The sequence below is a fragment of the Schistocerca piceifrons genome, chromosome X (assembly GCF_021461385.2).
Source record: "Schistocerca piceifrons isolate TAMUIC-IGC-003096 chromosome X, iqSchPice1.1, whole genome shotgun sequence".
NCBI lineage: Eukaryota > Metazoa > Arthropoda > Insecta > Orthoptera > Acrididae > Schistocerca > Schistocerca piceifrons.
Genome location: NC_060149.1, coordinates 383476574 through 383495353, shown reverse-complemented (window position 1 = coordinate 383495353; position 18780 = coordinate 383476574). Strand labels below are relative to the sequence as shown.

At 42.0% G+C, this 18780-nt stretch overlaps 1 protein-coding gene across 3 annotated transcripts in view; it reads right to left on the bottom strand.

Moving 5' to 3' along the window:
• Positions 1–18780, bottom strand: part of LOC124721467 (WD and tetratricopeptide repeats protein 1-like) — a 207539-nt gene that overhangs the window by 159406 nt on the left and 29353 nt on the right. For all 3 annotated transcript variants that reach the window (XM_047246458.1, XM_047246460.1, XM_047246459.1), the window contains exon 5: positions 2730–2917. In XM_047246458.1, coding sequence (XP_047102414.1) covers positions 2730–2917 — 188 coding nt within the window. The remainder of the gene's footprint in view (positions 1–2729; positions 2918–18780) is intronic.

The window sequence follows — 18780 nt, the reverse complement described above, 5'->3', positions numbered from 1 at the left end:
TGAAATCGCTTCAATCATTTGTAATAACCCTGTAGATTAAGTTAAAAAAGCAAAATATTCAAAAGATTGAATCTGATTTCATAAAAAGAAAATTCTATAACACTCTGGTACAAAAATGCTATTACTTTACTGATGACTCTTTTAATCATGACCTGACCATTTGAGAAGGATAATATATATGTTGTATTTCATGTAAAATCTATTATAGTTATATGCTTGACGAGTCTCCTGTACTTTGACATGTATGTTATGAGCTAATTAAATTCTGATTCTGATGCCTGCCTTTAATATGGCCATGGTAGTAGAGTTTATATAGGTTACAAATAATGTTAACTGGAGGAAGTCAATCTGTAAAATACGTCTAAAGGAAAGAACAGCCCAGGAGCCACCAGCACCAGCCACAGGGGGCTCACATTCTGAAGATGACTTTAGTTTAAGTCGAAACTGCTCATAATAAATAAATATAATTGCGATCTAGACTTATTTTAACAGGAATTATTGAGAAACAGAATTTGCTTTGTGTTGTGAAACAGTGAAAGCTGAATGAATTCTCGGGATCGTAAAGTTGAATTTATATATTCAAGAATCCACATTTCTGAAAGATAAGGAAATAAAGTGATTAGCAAAAATTGAAGAAATATTGTGGTGAGTTATGCAAGAGTGAACCTTACTGTTGTTCATCAGCAACGATGTAAGTATGGAGAGATTATAAACAGTGACGTTCAAACACAATGACTGAAATAAAATGGATACCCACTGAACTGACTTAATTTCAAGAACTAAACTACTTTAATAACAGAAAAATTTGCAAGTCTTTGAATTAGAGACCAATATTAAAGTTAAATCACTGTCGGCTACATTACTGATAATGGACTATAATTCAAAATTTTTCACTGTTCACACTTGGCATACATGGATATCAATTGCTCCCATTGCATCTAAACCCAAGCCGCAAAAGAAATGTTGGTTTCATAAGCAGCCACCCCTGGAAAAAAGCTAGTAACCATATGACAGGAAAGCAAAAGTCTATGTCCTTGATATGTCAAGAAATTAGGGCTGTTGTTTTATCTGATGTCTTAATGGAAAGCACATATACAAGTACATACCGTAGCTTTAATACAAATTATCATATCTCAGATCAGTAACAGAGGCATTAATCTGCAAGAAATATAAATGAAATGCACATAAATCATAAAATGGTATGGTGCTTACCTTCTTAGCAAAAGCCTACAATCTAAAGCTCTATGGTTAATTTCCTGCCAACATCAAGATTGTTGGAGACTGCACCACCCTTAACCCACACACTACGTGATTTTCCTTTGTTGGATAACCGATTGTTTAATTTTGCTCAAAATAGAAATGTTTTCAGCAATGAAATGGGGGATTTGAAACATTACAAGAGCATTTAATTTCTACTCCACCATCCATCACTCTCAGCAATCTAACACAAAATTGGACAGCATATTTTGCTACATATACTATTAATATCTTGTCATGAGGACATCTAATCAGCACTTGCCAATTCATTTAGCAAATTCATCTAGTTTTTCTCTATTCATATGCCCTCTTGGTCTAACACCAGTATTCTGCTTTCCATTACATAGGGTGTCAATTTTTCAAGGCTGAAATTTATGTCGGCAAGGGTTAAAAAGAGCTAAAATGAATCACACAGTGACTCTGGCATCCAAACATCAACTTCAAGAAGAGCCATTAATGAAGTAAGTGGATTTTGTATAGCTGTGAACAGAACAGTCAGCTACTGTAAACGAATAAAGTGAGAAGATTCTTCTCAAAATTAAAAATAAACCAGATTCAAGACACAACTTTCAAATACATACAGCACACTAATAAGCAGTTGATGACAAAATAATTGACAAAATATCCACAGGACAAACAATGGGAAGAAGCTGATCAAAGACACAGTGTGGATGAGAAATATAATTATTTTGTAAAAATATTCCTTCAGCACTATGAACCCAGTTTTCCTTTACAACAGATCAGAGATACATGGAAGACAAGAGAAAGGGTGGCTAACACCTGGCACCAAAGCATGTTGTGCTAAGAAGAGGGCGTTCACATTACACAGACAACTGGGTGTAACGAAGACATATAGGTGCACTACAAGCCAATACTGCAGAATTTTTCACTGTGTTTGAAAAATATAAAGGATTCCATGAACACAACAAACACAATCTGCAGCAATATTAAGCAGGAAATTACTAAACTCTGTAAGGTAAATGACATTGAACTCCCAGATGACACAAACAGGAAAACAGATGTTAAATTCAAACCATCATATCATAAATTCAGGGAATCCTTCCTAATAATAGCAAACTAAATGGGCAAAAAAATGGCTCATAAAAAGTGGATCCATTAAATTTCCTCCAACAAGCAATGCATATACCACCAACACACAACAGTCTGGCAACTTAGCTGTTAAAGATATCGTGGAAATATTTATGGTAAATGCTGTTTAAATCATTTAATGTTTTTTTTATTTATTACATTATTTCATTTAACATGTTTCAGCTTTGGAGACCATCAAACCAAACTAAGAAAAGCATCAACTGTATAAGAGCAAAGTATAAGTTTAACTTTGGTGTACACAGCAGCTGCAATTTTTTTGTTCGAAGTTTTTTCTAAGCTAAATAAAGAAAAAATAGGAAAAGTGTAGGATATAAACAGCACATCTCACAAATATTGCCTACTTGTATGAGTTTTAGTCTTACATCACAGTTCCATCTTCTGAAGCACTCCAGAACATATAGGGCACGGATGGTGCAGTGGCTATTCTTTTCACTCTTGCAGTATGACAACTACAAGAATGTGTTGTCTCATTTGATGTTATGTCATGTACTCTAATCAAACAGTCACCCGCACCAGTGACAAGCACTCTGTCATTAGTCTTTGGTAAAAACTAAAAGAAAAAGGAAAAATGAGTCACTTAACATATAATCTTTCTGTAAAAAAAGAAGAAATCATTAGCTTCTAGATTACTGTTCTACATCTCATATGCCATGTCAATCTGCTCTAACAAGTGTTTGCCATGATTAATGAATGAGCTACATATTGCACAGACACATGCAGTTTATACTGTACAACTATCAATAATCATAAGAACTGTTTTCGGGTAAAATTTTTCTTTATCAGTATTTTAGTTGCCCCCTACAGTCTCCTGCACTGCCCACCCTGTTTGTATAAGTATTTTACATCTGAATGTCTTCAGGACTTTCAGGCAAAGAATTGGTCTAGTGCTGTTTCAATGTATTGCTACCAAAAATGTTTTCTATTCCACTAAAACCACTGCTGATATGCCAATGAAATAATCAGATGCAACAATAAGTTATGGAGGTTTTGCTTGTTTCTGTTTTTCACAGAGTTAATCCATTTGTTCCACCACTATGATTATATGACACTCGATAAACAAATAAAACAGTTGAAGTCCAGGTTGGGATATCAACAATTTATGAAAAGGATAGATTGCTACTCACTGTAAAGATGAGTCAAGTTACACAATCAGCTTTCAATCAAACCTTCTTGATCACACATCTTTTTATGTATTTGTTTGTGCATATTTTTACATATTCTCACACATTTGTGTGTACTTTTTTGTGTTTGTGTATATTATAATGTATCTTTGAATTATTTTATGTATTTGTGTATATTTTTGTGTGTCTGTACACATTTTTTTTAAATATCTTTCTGTTATCCAGCTCCCCTCACAACCACCTAATATCCGCATTTGTCCATTTCCTACATCATTTCCCATTTCTTCAACACATCCCTGCCACAACGGACCCCTGCTTCCCTTTTCTGCACCAGTTCAGAAAAGTGCCCCTTTCCCTGGTTAAAACCAAGTCCCACATACTGTTCCTTAAAGTCTGCTTAAACCATGGAATCCCCCTCAAATGGCCTAACCATAAGAATTCTTTTCTCTGGATCCAACCCCTCCTTTCACAATGGCTTCACCGTTTCAGATTCTGTCAGTCCCTGTCCCTCACAAACCTGGTACTGCAAAAATGCATCTCCATGGCATAGGCGTCCCAGAACCACCTCAGCTCTCTCCACAAGATACAGCTACTGTGCAATCCCTACTACATACACCACATCTCTGAAACTGAATACTTTGCTCTCCAGTACCTGGAAGAGTGTTCCAGATACTATCTCCATAAGTTATCCAACCTCCTGACATCCTACTGCCACATTCGGGCACCACTCTCCAATCTCTAGCCCATCCTCCTTGTTCCTCCTCATCAACCCCTCATAGCACCCAGACTCTGCCAAGCCGATATTTCAACTTGTCACATCCTCCAAAACTCCCTGACAAGACTCAACTAAATCCAGAGCTAAAACAATTCTGGAACACTGTTGTTAACCTTTCCATGAAAATCCTCATCCCTACATAAGTTTCAGTCCTATCCAAAGGCCTCACCTTCAGCCCTACACTCAAATGTAACCATGTTGGACATGTTGTTGGACATGTCAAAGACCTATTCTCCTTCTTTCAATCCCTGCTATGGAAATACTTCTTTGTTAACAATCCCTCCATCTGCAGCCAACCTACTCCCAATGTTGAACCCTGTCTCTCCTACTTCACACTACCATCCAACTGTGATTGTTACCCCCCTCACCTAACAACCCACTTTGTCACATTCCAGGAATTCCTTACCTCCAACCTGGCCTCACCAGCCTTCTCTAAGTCCCTTCCTTTCAGCAGAAGAAAGGACATCCAAACAGATCCATACCTAATCATCCCACCTGCAGACAAATATTCCACCACTGTCATTATGAATCACAGACTACCTGGTGGAAGGCCTCTACTAATTGTGTGATTTCTTCTTCTTCTCCTTCTCCTCCTCTTTCAGCACTACAGCCCTAGTTGTGCCTTAGTCTCCTCAACAATCTTCCTATAAACATCTATGTTCTCTGCTGTTCTCTTCCATTCTCACATTTCCATCTTGGAAAGGTCAGCCAACATATTGTCCAGTGAACTACTTCTTGATCAGTCCTTCCTTTTGGTGGAATACAATCTGCCTTTCAGTATTTCTTTGGGCATCCTGTCAACTGTCTCCTGTCATCCTCTCCATGTGTCCTTAACAATGCATCCTTTGAGATTTAACAAATATCACTATATCTTTCCCTTGTATTTCATGTTTCTACCCCATTCTCCAAGCTTCTCCCTCTCTCACGGGGCCATACATTTTTCACAGGATTTTCCTTTCAAATGCCTTTACGTTGTTCATATCTCCTACTGTCATTGTCCAAGTTTCTGACCCATATGTAATCACTGGTTGCACAAGGAAACAGTATACTGTTTAATTTGGTTGATCTTGTAACTAGAGAATTATTGAATACCTGTAATTTGCATAATAGGCACTGTCTCCTGCTTGTATCCTTTCTCTAATGTACTGTCTCATATTACTATCACTGGTTAAGAGTACACCTAAACAAAGGAAGCAGTTGACAGCTTTAAAATTTTTACTATACGCCTTCAGGTCATATGATGTTCTTGCATTAGAATTGGATATTACCACGTATTTGGTCTTGTTTTCATTTACTGTTAACACTAATTTTTGCTCCTTGTGCTTCCATTATTTTGTACAATTCTTTAAGGGTGTTTACATTTCTTGAAACAATTGCAATATCATCTGCATATGCACATATCTGACTGGATTTCATCACTGTAATTCCTCTTGTCTATTTTTTTGTATCACAGTATGCAGGGCTCCTGAGGCATGTTTTCATTTTCACATATGTTATTTATTAATACATGTATTTCATGTAGTAAAGGATGAACACTTAATTTTATAAGTTCTGGAACAATTCAACCTTCACCAGGTGCACAGTTATTTTTCAATTTGTGTATCACCAATTCCACCTCCTTCAGTGTTGGTATTTTTGTTTCTTCCCTTTCATCCTCTCTTGCCTCTATACTCTCCTCCTATTCTTGTGGATCTCTTAATACCTGATCTAAGTTGGTACTGAGCATATCTTTTAAGTATTCTCCCCATCTCTGCAATATTTTTTGTTCCTCTCTGATTATATCATCACTTCTATTTTTACATGCATTTTGCGTGTGCTGAATTTTTTTCTTATCTTTCCTGTTGCATGATAAAATTTTCTCATCTCATTCTTTTCCTTTAGTTCCTCAATCTCTAGAAATTTTCCTTTCAGACATTCCTTTTTCTCTTTCTTAGATATCCTATAAGCATTAGACCTTAATTCTTTACACACCTCCACATTTCTTCTTGTCTCTCTCTGTATCATTCTCAGTCTTGCTGCATTTTTATGTTCTATTGCTAGTCTACATTCATCATCAAACCATTCATTTCTTTCCATTTTTCTTATCCCAACTGCTTCGTCTTCTGACTCACTACTTTCTGGATCCTATTCCACCTGTCTTGATTTCCTACTGTTTCCTTGCTGGCTGTCAGGACATCATTAACTTTATTTGGTATGCTTTTACAATTTCAGGATCATTCAGTTTTGCTACATTCCAAATTGCTTTTTTCCTCATTTTTATGTATTACTGCTAACTTCTCTCTTGCTACACCTTTTACAGCATAGCAGTCTGAATCATGGTTTGGACCCCTGCAGTTCCTGATGTGGCATATCATATCTTTCCATTACTGATACATGGTCCATTTGGTTAACTACTCCATTTACACTTGCCCCAAGATATATTCTTTTATGTGGAAACTCATACTCTTAATGAGTAAATTATTTCTAGCAGCAAACTGACACAATATACCCCATTCTCATTACTTCTTCATGTAATATGCATCTCCCTGATAGTTTCTGTATTTATTTTGCCCAAGCTGTGCATTAAAATTTCCCACAACTGGCAGTAAGTTGTAGTTTTGTACTTTATTACATGTGACTCTTCCACCTATAAACTCAGCCAGAATGATTCCACATGACCTCCAATTCCTGCTTAAAACACCCCATTGTAGCAGATTATTATGCCCACACTGGAAGAATTTAGGCCCTCATTGATCAACACCTCCCCTCCAGCCAATTGCCCAAAATCTAGCCTCCCACATCCAAGATACCAACCACTTCCTTCATCAACTCTCCGCAATCCCCCACCCCTTTACCTCCTGGACCCCTACTCGTCACTGTTGATGCAACTTCCCTATACACCAACATCTCTGATGCCCATGGTACTGCTGCTACTGAGCACTATCTCTTGCAATGTTCTTCAGACTCTAAATACATTAATTCATTCCTCATACACGTTAATGTCAATTCCATGTCAAATCAACACAAAAAAGTAAAATTTTAAACCCGAACATCCCCATTTTTTATCAAATTGTGTGTGCTCATTGTACATGTTGAGAGAACGAAAAATGCCAAATTTCATAACAGTAGCACAAATATAACAAAAGTAATGGGCACCTGAAGTTATAAAAATGTGCAGGAAATTCGATGCACGCTGCCAACAAAAAGGGCTGTAACTTCTGTTTTAACAGAGATAGAACCATGAACACTGTAATTTTAGAATGGGGTAAGAATAAGCTTTCAAATTCTGTCCATCATGACCATATTCAACAATGTATATAATTCAGGTCAGTGGCCTTGTCCTTCAACCTTGAGTAACTCAAAACATGTTACCTTCAAAATTTCTGAAAATATATATTCGCTTTTTTATGCTACATTACACAACATAGTAAAAAATTCAAGTTGGGATGATATTTGGTTTACAAGATATAAATTAATGTGAAACAATAAAGCAATACAAACTGCATGCAAACTGCAACAAAGTGACGAAGTACTAAAAAACAAGTCAACTCTTAAAAATATGGCATGATAGCAACACACAGTCAGGGAGCAATATGAACAGGTCAGTAGCAAGCATTTGTAATAGGGAAAGTGCAAATTTGTTCAGTTGATATCATCAGTGACATAGCAACAGATCACAAAATATGTGATAGATACAGGAAAAAATTTATGCACAACCTAGGAACAGTTTATGATCCAACTACATTAAAAACAGGCAGGAATCACAAATCTTCGTAGCTCCTCAGACAAGTCAGACACATCTGTAGCCCCAGATATTGATTTAGTTGTATTAAATGACAGTGTGGTACCCCTTGGTGAGTCACTAGTGAAAAACACGAGACAGAGGGAAAACATACGTGCATAAAAATTTTGAGAAAGTGTTTGTAGTATTCAAAATAAATAACAGAAAATGCAGAGAATGAAACAAATTTGAAATCTCAAATCATAATAGAACTGAAAGAAAATTTCAGTACACGCAGTGAGAAGCTCCAAATATTGACATGTCTTCTGAAAAGTTGGAGCATTTGAAGGATTGAAAACGAATTTGGAGCATCACACTATTTAGACAGAAAACCAGAACAATTACGTCACAGAATGCGGTATCTTAGCAACTCCTAATCCGAGACTTATCCTAAGCAAACATATTGTGAACTGTATCACAGAATTCTACAACACAGGTGATATAAACTGCAGTTTGCATGGAAAGAAGGATTTTGTTAATGTCAAAGAAAATGGTTTCAGGGTTCACTGACAAAAATGTGAAGTGCTGGGAAACCTGAATGTGTTGCATCAAGTAATCTAAGATAAACATCCAAACTAAAACTAGCATTACCCAAATTTTGCTATTCAAAACCGAAGAATTTTGTTGTGGCTGGTGCAACCAGTGCCCATAGAATGTATATTTACAGTACTGAAAATGTGAAGCTCATCTTGGAAGGTTCAAAACTGAAAGAGTTGACGTGATGCTGACTGTCAACTTAAATGTACAAACCATACTTCACACAGATCATTTATAATCCCACCCAGCCAAAGTTTTGTATGTCAACATGTGTGAACTTCCCAAGTAAACATTCTCATGACATACCTAAAAAAGTTGTTCAACAAAATAGAACTGATGTAATAATATAAACTGTGGACATCTACAGATAGAACAACTCTCCAGACATGTCTATCCTCTGTGGAAGTGTTCTTAGGAAACATCAAAAAACTAAACAAAAGCTTCCGCAGCACTCCTTCATAGCCTCTCAAAAGCCTGAATTTCTGCAACATATGAAACAGACACTTCGTGACAATGAACAGAATGTTATATGTGATTTAGCTGGAAATTATCAATTTGTCCTACTGGAACAATGCACAGGCCATTCATCCATTTGTTGTTTATTACAGACATCCGTACACCCATGCAACTGATCACATTTCATTTGTAATAATATCAGAATGCCTTAAACATGACATTATGATTGTTCATCTTTTCCAACATCATTTGGTTAACTTCATGATATTCTATTTTCATAAAACACCTAACGACTTTTATTACTTCTCAGATGGTGCTGCAGCCCAGTACAAATACCACAAGAATTTTGCAAACATATCTTTTCATCAGAATGATATCAGCATCTGAACAGAGTGGGATTTCTTTGCCACATCACATGACAAAAGACCATTTCATGGTGTCACTGGTACAATCAAAAGAACTTCTTCCCATGCCAGTCTGAACTGCATCTATGTACTCTCAGATGATGACATCCACAGAGTTACTTGAATGGTGTTCCTAGGACATTACAGTGTGTCACTTTCATTATAAAACTAACACTCAGTATGATGAAGCATTTCTCCATCAAGAGCATTTACAGGTATCTCCCCCCCCCCCCTCCCCCACTCCAAATTCCACTGTGTTATTTCCACTGGCTGGTTTGGATACGTTTTGCATGTTAGTGAACATACAAATGGGGTTACAATTGGCTACCTATGCCCTCACAGCCCTTCACCATCATTTATACACCCCAAGAAACCAGACATCTTTACTGTGGAAAGGCATTCTTACAAAGGCTGACGTAAGAACAGCGACAGGCCGAACGTATGTCCTTTCACCATAAGATGCACAAACAGAGTTACATCTTGCTAGGCACTATCAGGGGACGATAAGTCCTGAGGATACATTTGTCATTGCATTTGTTTGTGTACAAGTCATACTGAAACTTCCTGGCAGATTAAAACTGTGTGCGGGACCAAGACTCAAACTCTGGAGCTTTGCCTATCATGAGGAAACACTCCACCATCTGCGCCACCCAAGCACGACTCACAGCTCATCCTCAGAGCTTTACTTCTGTCAGTGCCTCATCTCCTGCCTTCTAGACTTCACAGAAGCTCCCTGCGAAACTTGCAACACTAGCACTTCTGAAAGAAAGGATATTGCAAAGACATGGCTTAGTCACAGGTTGGGGGATATAATGAGATGTTCACTCTGCAGTGGAATATACACCAATACTAAACTTGTTGGTACATTAAAACTGCGTGCCAGACTGAGACTCTAAATTGGGACCTTTGCCTGCCGCACACATGTGCTCTACAGACTGAGCTACCCACACACTACTCATGACCTGTCTTCATAACTTTACTTAGAGCCAAAATCTCATTCCAGAATCAAATCTGAACATGTTTTCCATGGGCTCCACTTATTTAACTGGGATGGTTATATCATGTTTTGGCTCACTGAAGGTCAGAGATCATAGTCTGTTACCTTGGATATTACACATGCTTACTATTGGCCAGCTGGTACCTTACTATGCATTTACATCACACGATCTTCTTGAATAACATGGTTTCAGTACTTTATGTCATTTTGTTCAAGCTTGCTTTCCATTTGCATTGCTTTTATTTTTTTCACATACCTGTCAATATTAATTTATATCTCCTAAACCTAATGTCATCCCAACTTGATTTTTTACTATGTTATGCAGTGTAACATCAAGAAGATTAAATTTTCAAGGAGACTTGGTTTGAGTTATTCGAGGTCAAGGTCAAGGTCACTGACCTTAATTATGTACATTATTTGGGTATGGTTACGTTTGATACAACCCTTACTCCTTTACAAAAATTTCCTCATTCATGTTTCTGTCCCTGTTAGAACAGAAATTACAGCTGTTTTTGTCAGCGGTGTTTGTCAAATTTTCTGCACATTTTTATAATTTCGAACAGCTATTACTTTTGTTATACTTTTGCTGCAATTCTGAAATTTGACATTTTTCATTCTCTCATCATGTGCAATGGACACACAAAGTTTAATGCAAACTGTAGATGGTCAGTTGTTTGATTTGGAGGAGGGGACCAAACAGCAAAGTCATCAGTCCCATGATCTAGGATGGCAGAAATCAAGGGAGGAACAACACGAACAGTATAGTCCAGTCAGTCAAGGGGAAGGGGAAACTGCGCGAACAAAGAGAGAAGAGGGACATCAGGGCAGCAGGAACAGGAAACAACAGGAGCAGGGTAGGTGGAAACAGGGAGAGCAGGGGTGCCCCAGAAACGTATGTGCGGTGGAGCACCAGCACCGCCAAAAAACCACCCGACACCCACACCCCATCATACCACCATACCATTATAACAATACAATGGGGACAAGACAGGGGAAGGAAACCAAAAAAGGGGAAACAAAGCAGCATAATATACAAGACAAAATGTAGGGAAAAGGTGGGAAGAACCTGGCCGGTGCAGAGGCAAAGTCAAGGCCTCCATAACAAATGCTTACACTTATGCTTACTGAGGAACTCAAATGCCAGAGGAAAATTCAAGGATGTATATCTCAGAGTAAAAACCACTTTTGCGAAGAAAACTGAGGATAGACTTATCCATGTGAGGGTCCTCTGCTAACACACATGAAAAGGAGGGTGGGAGGACATATTTAGGGTGAAGGGAGTAAAGGCGGGGGCAGTCCAACAAAATATGGATCAGCGGGAGTGAAGCCCCACAATTACAAACTGAGAGGGGGTTGGGGTGGGGAGGGCAGCTCATTGCGAGCAAAAACCCATGGGTTAACCTAATATGGCCAATACAAAGACTTTACAGGATGGTAGATTCCTGCCAGGAGAGGCAGAGGGAAGAACTCCACATGGTGGGAGTCTCCTTGATCACACAAGGTTCATTAGACAGGGAGTAGCCTCCCACGAGTCACCCCACAATTGAGCAAAACAGGATTTGATGTAAAGCCGCAAATCCGACCCCAGAGGGGTCATGGAGAACGCGAGGGGTAGGTTGCCATATCATGCCACCCCCCCCCCCTCCCCGGCCAGGTGATCAGCGAGTTCATTACCCGGGATACCTACATGGTCAGGAACCCAAAGGATGTCGACCGAACATGCAGAATCACCAAGCTCAGCAAGAAGATCATTGATGGCAGGAAAAACACCGAGATATTGCCTGAAGGCCACTCATTGAGTCCATATGTAACAAAACTTGAGTGAGGGAGCACCATTTAATAAAACAGGGGGCTGATAGACAGCCATCAGTTCCACAATAAACACCCCACACTTGGCAGGCAAGAGATGGCGCACCATGACAACAGAAGACGTGAAGGCATTTCCCACATGAACAGCTGATTTAGAGCCATCAGTGTAAAAAACAATGGCATGCTGAAACTTCTGTAAGAACGTTTGGAACCAACAATGGAATACCACTGGAGCCATTGAGGCTTTCGTACCCTGGAAGAGAGCCATCCAAATCCGTGGCCACGGAACTAACCAAGGTGGGGTGGTTGAGAGAGAGCATGTGGAAGAGGATAAAAAGGGCAAGATGGAAGTCACGGTGGAGAGAAGCAATGGGGAACCCAACTGGTATGTCCAGCCAAATGTGGGCAGTGGGCAGGCAATGCCCCAAAAAGAATAGAATGGGGGGAAGTGGCTGGGTAGCAAGGGAAGAGCAGACAGTGATGACTAGGAAACCAGGTGCTGGGACCGCCAAATGGAAATGGGAGAGGTCCCAGTGTCAACCAGAAGATTATCAACAGGGCTAGTGCGAAAGGCACCATTGGCTAGATGGACACCTCGATGGTGAACCGCATCCAGGAGGAGCATCGTGGAAGAGGCAGCTCATCAATAAACTTGACAACCATAGTCCAGACAAGACAGAACTAATGAGCGGTAAAGATGGAGAAGGGTCAAACAATCCACTCCCCAAGAGGTGTGGACAAGAAAGCAAAGAACATTGGAGTTTACACAAACAGCCAACCTTCAGATGACAGATATGGGGCAACCAAGTAAGCTTGTTGTCAAAAAGACGACCCAAGAAACGGAACTGGAGGACCACAGTCTGACATTGACCATCAAGGTACAGCTCCAGGTCAGGATAGGCCATAGTACTGTGACAAAAATGCACCACCCTCGCCTTAAGGGGAGAGAATTAAAAACTGTGCCAGAGTGTCCACGTGGAAATGTGCCAGACAGCACCCTGGAGCTGTTGTTCTGCAGAGGCCACTGAGTGGGAGTCAGCCCTAATACAGAAATTGTCCACATACAGAGCAGGGGTGACCAACGGTTCAGCAGATGCCACAAGTCCTAAACTAGCGACTGTAAAAGAAGGGCACTTAATACAAAACGCCATTCTCCTGGGTCCGCAGAGAGCCGAGAACAGTGCCAACCCAGACTCTGAATGACCGGTGGGACAGAAACTGGCAAATAAAAATCGGGAGAAGCCCCGAAGACCACACCCATGGAGTGTAAGGAGAATGTGATGGCATCAAGCTGTGTCGTAGGCCTTACGAAGATCAAAGAAAACTGCGACAAGATGGCGGCATTGAGAAAAGGCCTGCCGAACTGCAGTTTCCAATCAAATCAGATGATTGATCGGAGACCATCCCTCGTGAAGCTGCACTGGTATGGAGATAAAAGGTCCCAAGAGGAACATCCGTTAGGCTGATGGGCTGGTAACTATTGAGGGACAATGGATCCTTGCAAGGCCTAAGGACAGCAACCACAACACTGTCCCTCCACTGAGAGGGGAAAATGGCTTTAAGCCAAATATGGTTAACCACCTAGACGAGATATTAGTGTTGTGGAGGAATCAGGTGTTGAAGGAAGGAATTGGTTATGGATGGAAACAGGGATAGGAGCTGAATCATGGGAAGAAGAGAGGCAAAGAAGATGCTCCCATTCAGTAAAACGTTAATTGTAGGAGTCTGCCTGACAAGAGGTAAAACATAAGCAGGACACTTTAGCCTGCTGTTTCCAGAGGAGGAAGGCAGCTAGATAGGACGCTGATGCTGATGGCATCACAAAATGAGTTTCAAGCAGTTCCTGGAGAAATGATGAATCTGTACAAATTCCATCTGGAAGGGCAAGCCCCAGAATGAAAGACTGCCACTGACATCCGTGGAAGGTGCAGAGTGAACCTACAACTTTGATGAAGGGGGAGAAGAACCTAGAGAGGAGACAAAGCATTTCCAACACACCCATTTGTTCTGTTTGATTAAGTAATGAGCTTTGGCACGAAGACTTTTAAAGGTAATAAGACCAGTGCAGGACAGATGCCTCTTAAGATGTTGCGAGGTGTGATGACGATCACAGATAACAGTGGCCGCGGTCATGCTTTCCCATGGAACTGGACAACTTCGAATGGGGCCTGTCAAGCGGGAAACGGCAATGTCGGCAGCGTGGATAGTCTTATCGGGTAAATCATGGATGACTTCATCAACACAACCTGAAAAATAAGATGAAAAGATGCCCTGAGAGGTATATAGAGGCCAATCAGAATAGTGGAAAGTGCAGCAGGGTAACCTGGTCAGCGGGAGGCAGGAAGGGAATGAGGGAATGAATGGGGAGTGGTCACTATCCCAGAAGTCATCGTGTGGCAACCAATGTAAGGAAGAAAGAAGGGGAGGGGAGGGGGACAAGTCGAAAGATCAATGGCAGAAAAAATGCCACATGTGCCACTAAAATGAGTAGGGGAACCATCATTAAGAAGGCACAGGTTACAGTCCACAAGAAATTGGCCAATGAGGAGTCCCCGACTAGATGAAGAAGCACTGTGCCACAAGGCGTGATGGGCATTAAAATCTCCAAGGAGGAGGAAGGACGGGGGAAGTTGGTGAAGGAGGGCAGTTAGGGCAGCAGATTAAGGTGGCCTGTCAGAAGCAGCAACTGTTTCTAACAGGGTACAAAGTGGGATCCATGTACTAACAATATCATATGGACCAACGTGCAGATACCACCAGAGGCGCTCAAAGGGCCAACTCAGTTCCTAAAGAAAGCATGGAACCCACGAAAGGTCAGTAAGTGAGAGTCAGTAAAATGACATTCCTGGAGAATGGCACAAGCTGCCAAGTAAAAGGCAATAAGGGATTGCAACTCTGGGAGTGATGGTAGTATCTGTTAAAGTTCCACTGAATAATCATGTAGCAAATATCCAAATGGGAAGCTAATCACGCCACCGGCTCACCATCCATCGGGGTGTCATCCGTAACTAATAAGTGACACTTAGGTTGTAATGGCACCTCTGGGGGCACTGGAGGGGGGGGGGGGGTGCTTGTCCTGAGACTTTGTGTTTCTTCTTCTTCTCTTCCATTAAGTGAGGAGGGCATGGCACAGAGGGAGAGCGGGCTTCTACAAGACCCAGAACCAAAAGAGAGCAGGTGAGCATGGGACCCACAGGCTGTGTGTCCCACAACTGAGTTGTGCTAGCACACCTGCAGCCTGAGGGACAGGGGGAGGGGTCCTGGGAGGGAGATCTATCATCAGTGAGTGCCAAGGAAGGGGGACACTTCTTCATACAGGGAGTGGCAGTGGCATCCAGAGAGGAGGGTGTGGGAACCACAGGGGGAGCGGAGAGGAGGAAAGGGAAAGGACATAACAGGGGCAAAAGCAGACGGATGGAACTGGTCAAATTTCTGACAAGCCTCAGTGTAAGATAAGCTATCCAGGGCCTTACACTCTTGTATCTTCTTTTCTTTCTTATAATCCAGGCAATCTGATGAGCGTGGAGAGTGATGTTCATGACAATTTACACACATAAGTGGTGGAACACAGGGGCTCCCATCATGGAATGGGTGTCCACAGTCACCACATAGAGGGTCCACCATACTTCGGGAAGACATGCCTCAAATGCAAGCACTGAAAGCACCTCATGAATGGCAGAACATATGGCTTCATATCGCACTGATAACACACAACCTTTACCTTCTCTGGGAGGGTATCTCTGTTATAAGCTGGGCAATCTGATGAGCGTGGAGAGTGACATTCATAACAATTTACACACATAAGTGGTGGTACACAGTGGTTCCCATCATGGAATGAGTGTCCACACATAAAGGGTCCACTGTACATCAGGAAGACGTGCCTCAAACACAAGCACTGAAAGCACCTTATGGGTGACAGGGCGTATGGCTTCATGTCGCACCGATAACACATAACCTTGACCTTCTCTGGGAGGGTATCTCCCTCAAAAGTCGCAATAAAGGCGCCAGTATAGATATATTTGTCCTTATGACCTTTCTGCACATGCTGAACAAAATGAATGCGCCATCATTCCAGATTGGCCTGGAGTTCCTCATCAGCTTGAAGGATGATGTCCCTATAAAAGGTGACTCCCTGGACCATATTCAAAGGCCAGTGAGGTGTAATGGACAAAAATGATCACAAGCATGAAGAGCTGCAGACTGGGCAGCAGAAGCAGTTCTGATCAACAGAGAACCTGACTGCATCTTACTGAGAGACTCCACTTTGCCAAACTTGTCTTCAATGTCTTCCACAATAAATAATTGCTTTGTGGCGATGAATGTGTCCCGTCCGTCCTAGAACAGACCAGGTAGCGGAGAAAGTGTTCCACCCCAAGCCAGCGAGCCTGGCCCTCCCTCCAGGGTGTAGCCAGGGAAGGGAGTGCCTCAGAGACATAAGAAACAGCATTCAACAACCCGACACCACTTGAAAAGATGGCCGTAGGAGAACAGCCAGATTTTTGGCACTTCATGTGCAAAGCATGTGCCCTGTAATCACCCACTCCGATCTTGGGCTCTAACCATGGGTGGCACCCATCCACAGCAAGGGCTGTCTAGCACGACGGCCACTGCTGGGAGTTCCAATGCTCCACAATGACAAGCACCCACTCCTCGGCATACATGGGGAGCCATCAGCTCAGGTATCAGAAATGTGATCCCTGTGTTGTCAGGGGGCTCAATCACATGGGTACATAACAGCCCCACCACACAGACTGGCTACACGTGCCAGTGACCAAGTGGGGCAGAGGGGGATCAGCAGGGAAGGACGAGCGGAAGGAAGGAGTGAGAGGAATCCACGCTGTAGATGCTAGGGAGGGAGCTCTTCCCCAAATGGCTCACACTTGGGAGAGAAAATTTAGAAGTGGAGGTCAAATCCCAAAGGGGGAGCAAAAATGCCAAAAATGACGGCTGACAGAGAAAAGGCAAGGGGAACAAAACTGCAAGAAATGTAGGAAACCAGGTGGATAGGCGGGTTGACATAAGTAAGAATACCAATGAGAGGGGAAGGAGGGGGAGGAGTGGAGAGGGAGCAAGGATGGGGAGGGAGGGCACAGAAAGGAAATGCAGCAGGGAAGGAAGAATGTGCTGCAATAGCTCGGGACCACATGGGCTCCACACAAGAACTGTGAGCCCCCTGGGAGTGATGAAAATCGGAAATGGTTGGGTTGGCAGCCGTGTTGATTTAACAAGGAATAACTCCTTACTAACTTTATCCTCACACACAACTACTACTACTCTGAAGGAAATGTATACAAACAAATCCACTGCACAGCCATGGCCACCCATATGACACCCTCCTATACCTTCCTGTTTATGAGTCACCTAGAGCAAACCTTCCCGGACTCCCACAATCCCAAGTCTCTGGTCTGGTTCACATTCATTGATGATATCTTCATCATCTGGACTCAGGGCTAAGGCAACCTACCCTCATTCCTTCACAACCTAAACACCTTCTTTCCCATCCGATTCACCTGGTCCTCCTCAATAAAGCATGCCTCTTCCTGGTTGTTCACCACCTCTTCTCTGATGGCTCCATCGAAACCTCTGTCCACATTAAACCTACCGACCACCAACAGTACCTGCAGTTTGACAGCAGCCATCCCTACCACACCAAAAAATCCCTCCCTTACAGCCAGGCCAATGGGCGACAGCACATCTGCCATGACAAGAATTCCCTTGCCCAGTATGTTGAAGGTCTCACAAAGGCCTTCACAGAAAGATATAGTACAAAAATGGATCTCCCATGTCATATTCCCACACACCAATTCTCCCACCACCCCCTAGAACCAGCAACAAAGGAATATCCCCTTAGCCACCGAATACCACCCCAACTGGAACAACTGAACCTCATCCTTCATCAGAGCTTTGATTGTGTATCATTGTGCCCTGAAATGAGGGACATCCTACCCAAGATCCCGCCCACCTCTCCTAACCTCCACAATGACCTAGTGCATCCCTATGCCACTCCCAGTCCCTTGCCATACAGATCATATAAATGTGGAACACCCAGGTGCAAGACCCGCCCAATCAACCAACCCAGCACTTCCTTTACCAGTCCCATCACAACTTTATCCTACACCTTGAGAGACTGGGCCACCTGTGAAAGCAACCATGTCATACCAGTACTGCTGCAATCATTGCACAGCTTTTTTATATTGGTATGACTACTAACCAGCAGTCCACCAGGATGAACAATCACCTGTGGCCAAGTGCTAAGTAGACCGCCCTGTGGCACAACATGCAGCAGAGCATAACATGCACCATTTCAATGGCTACTTCAACATCTAGGCCATCTGGGTCCTTCCCTCCACCAGTATCTTTTCTGAACTACACAGATGGAAGTTACCCTGACGACACATCCTCCACTCCTGAAAGCATCCCAGCCTCAACCTATGATAATCTTGTGTCCCCATATCCTCCACCCAGCAGTTTCTGCCCCCTCTGTTCCATCAACTCCTCCCAATTCACACCTCTTTACCTTCACTGTGTGCCACACTCTGCCAACACACCAACCA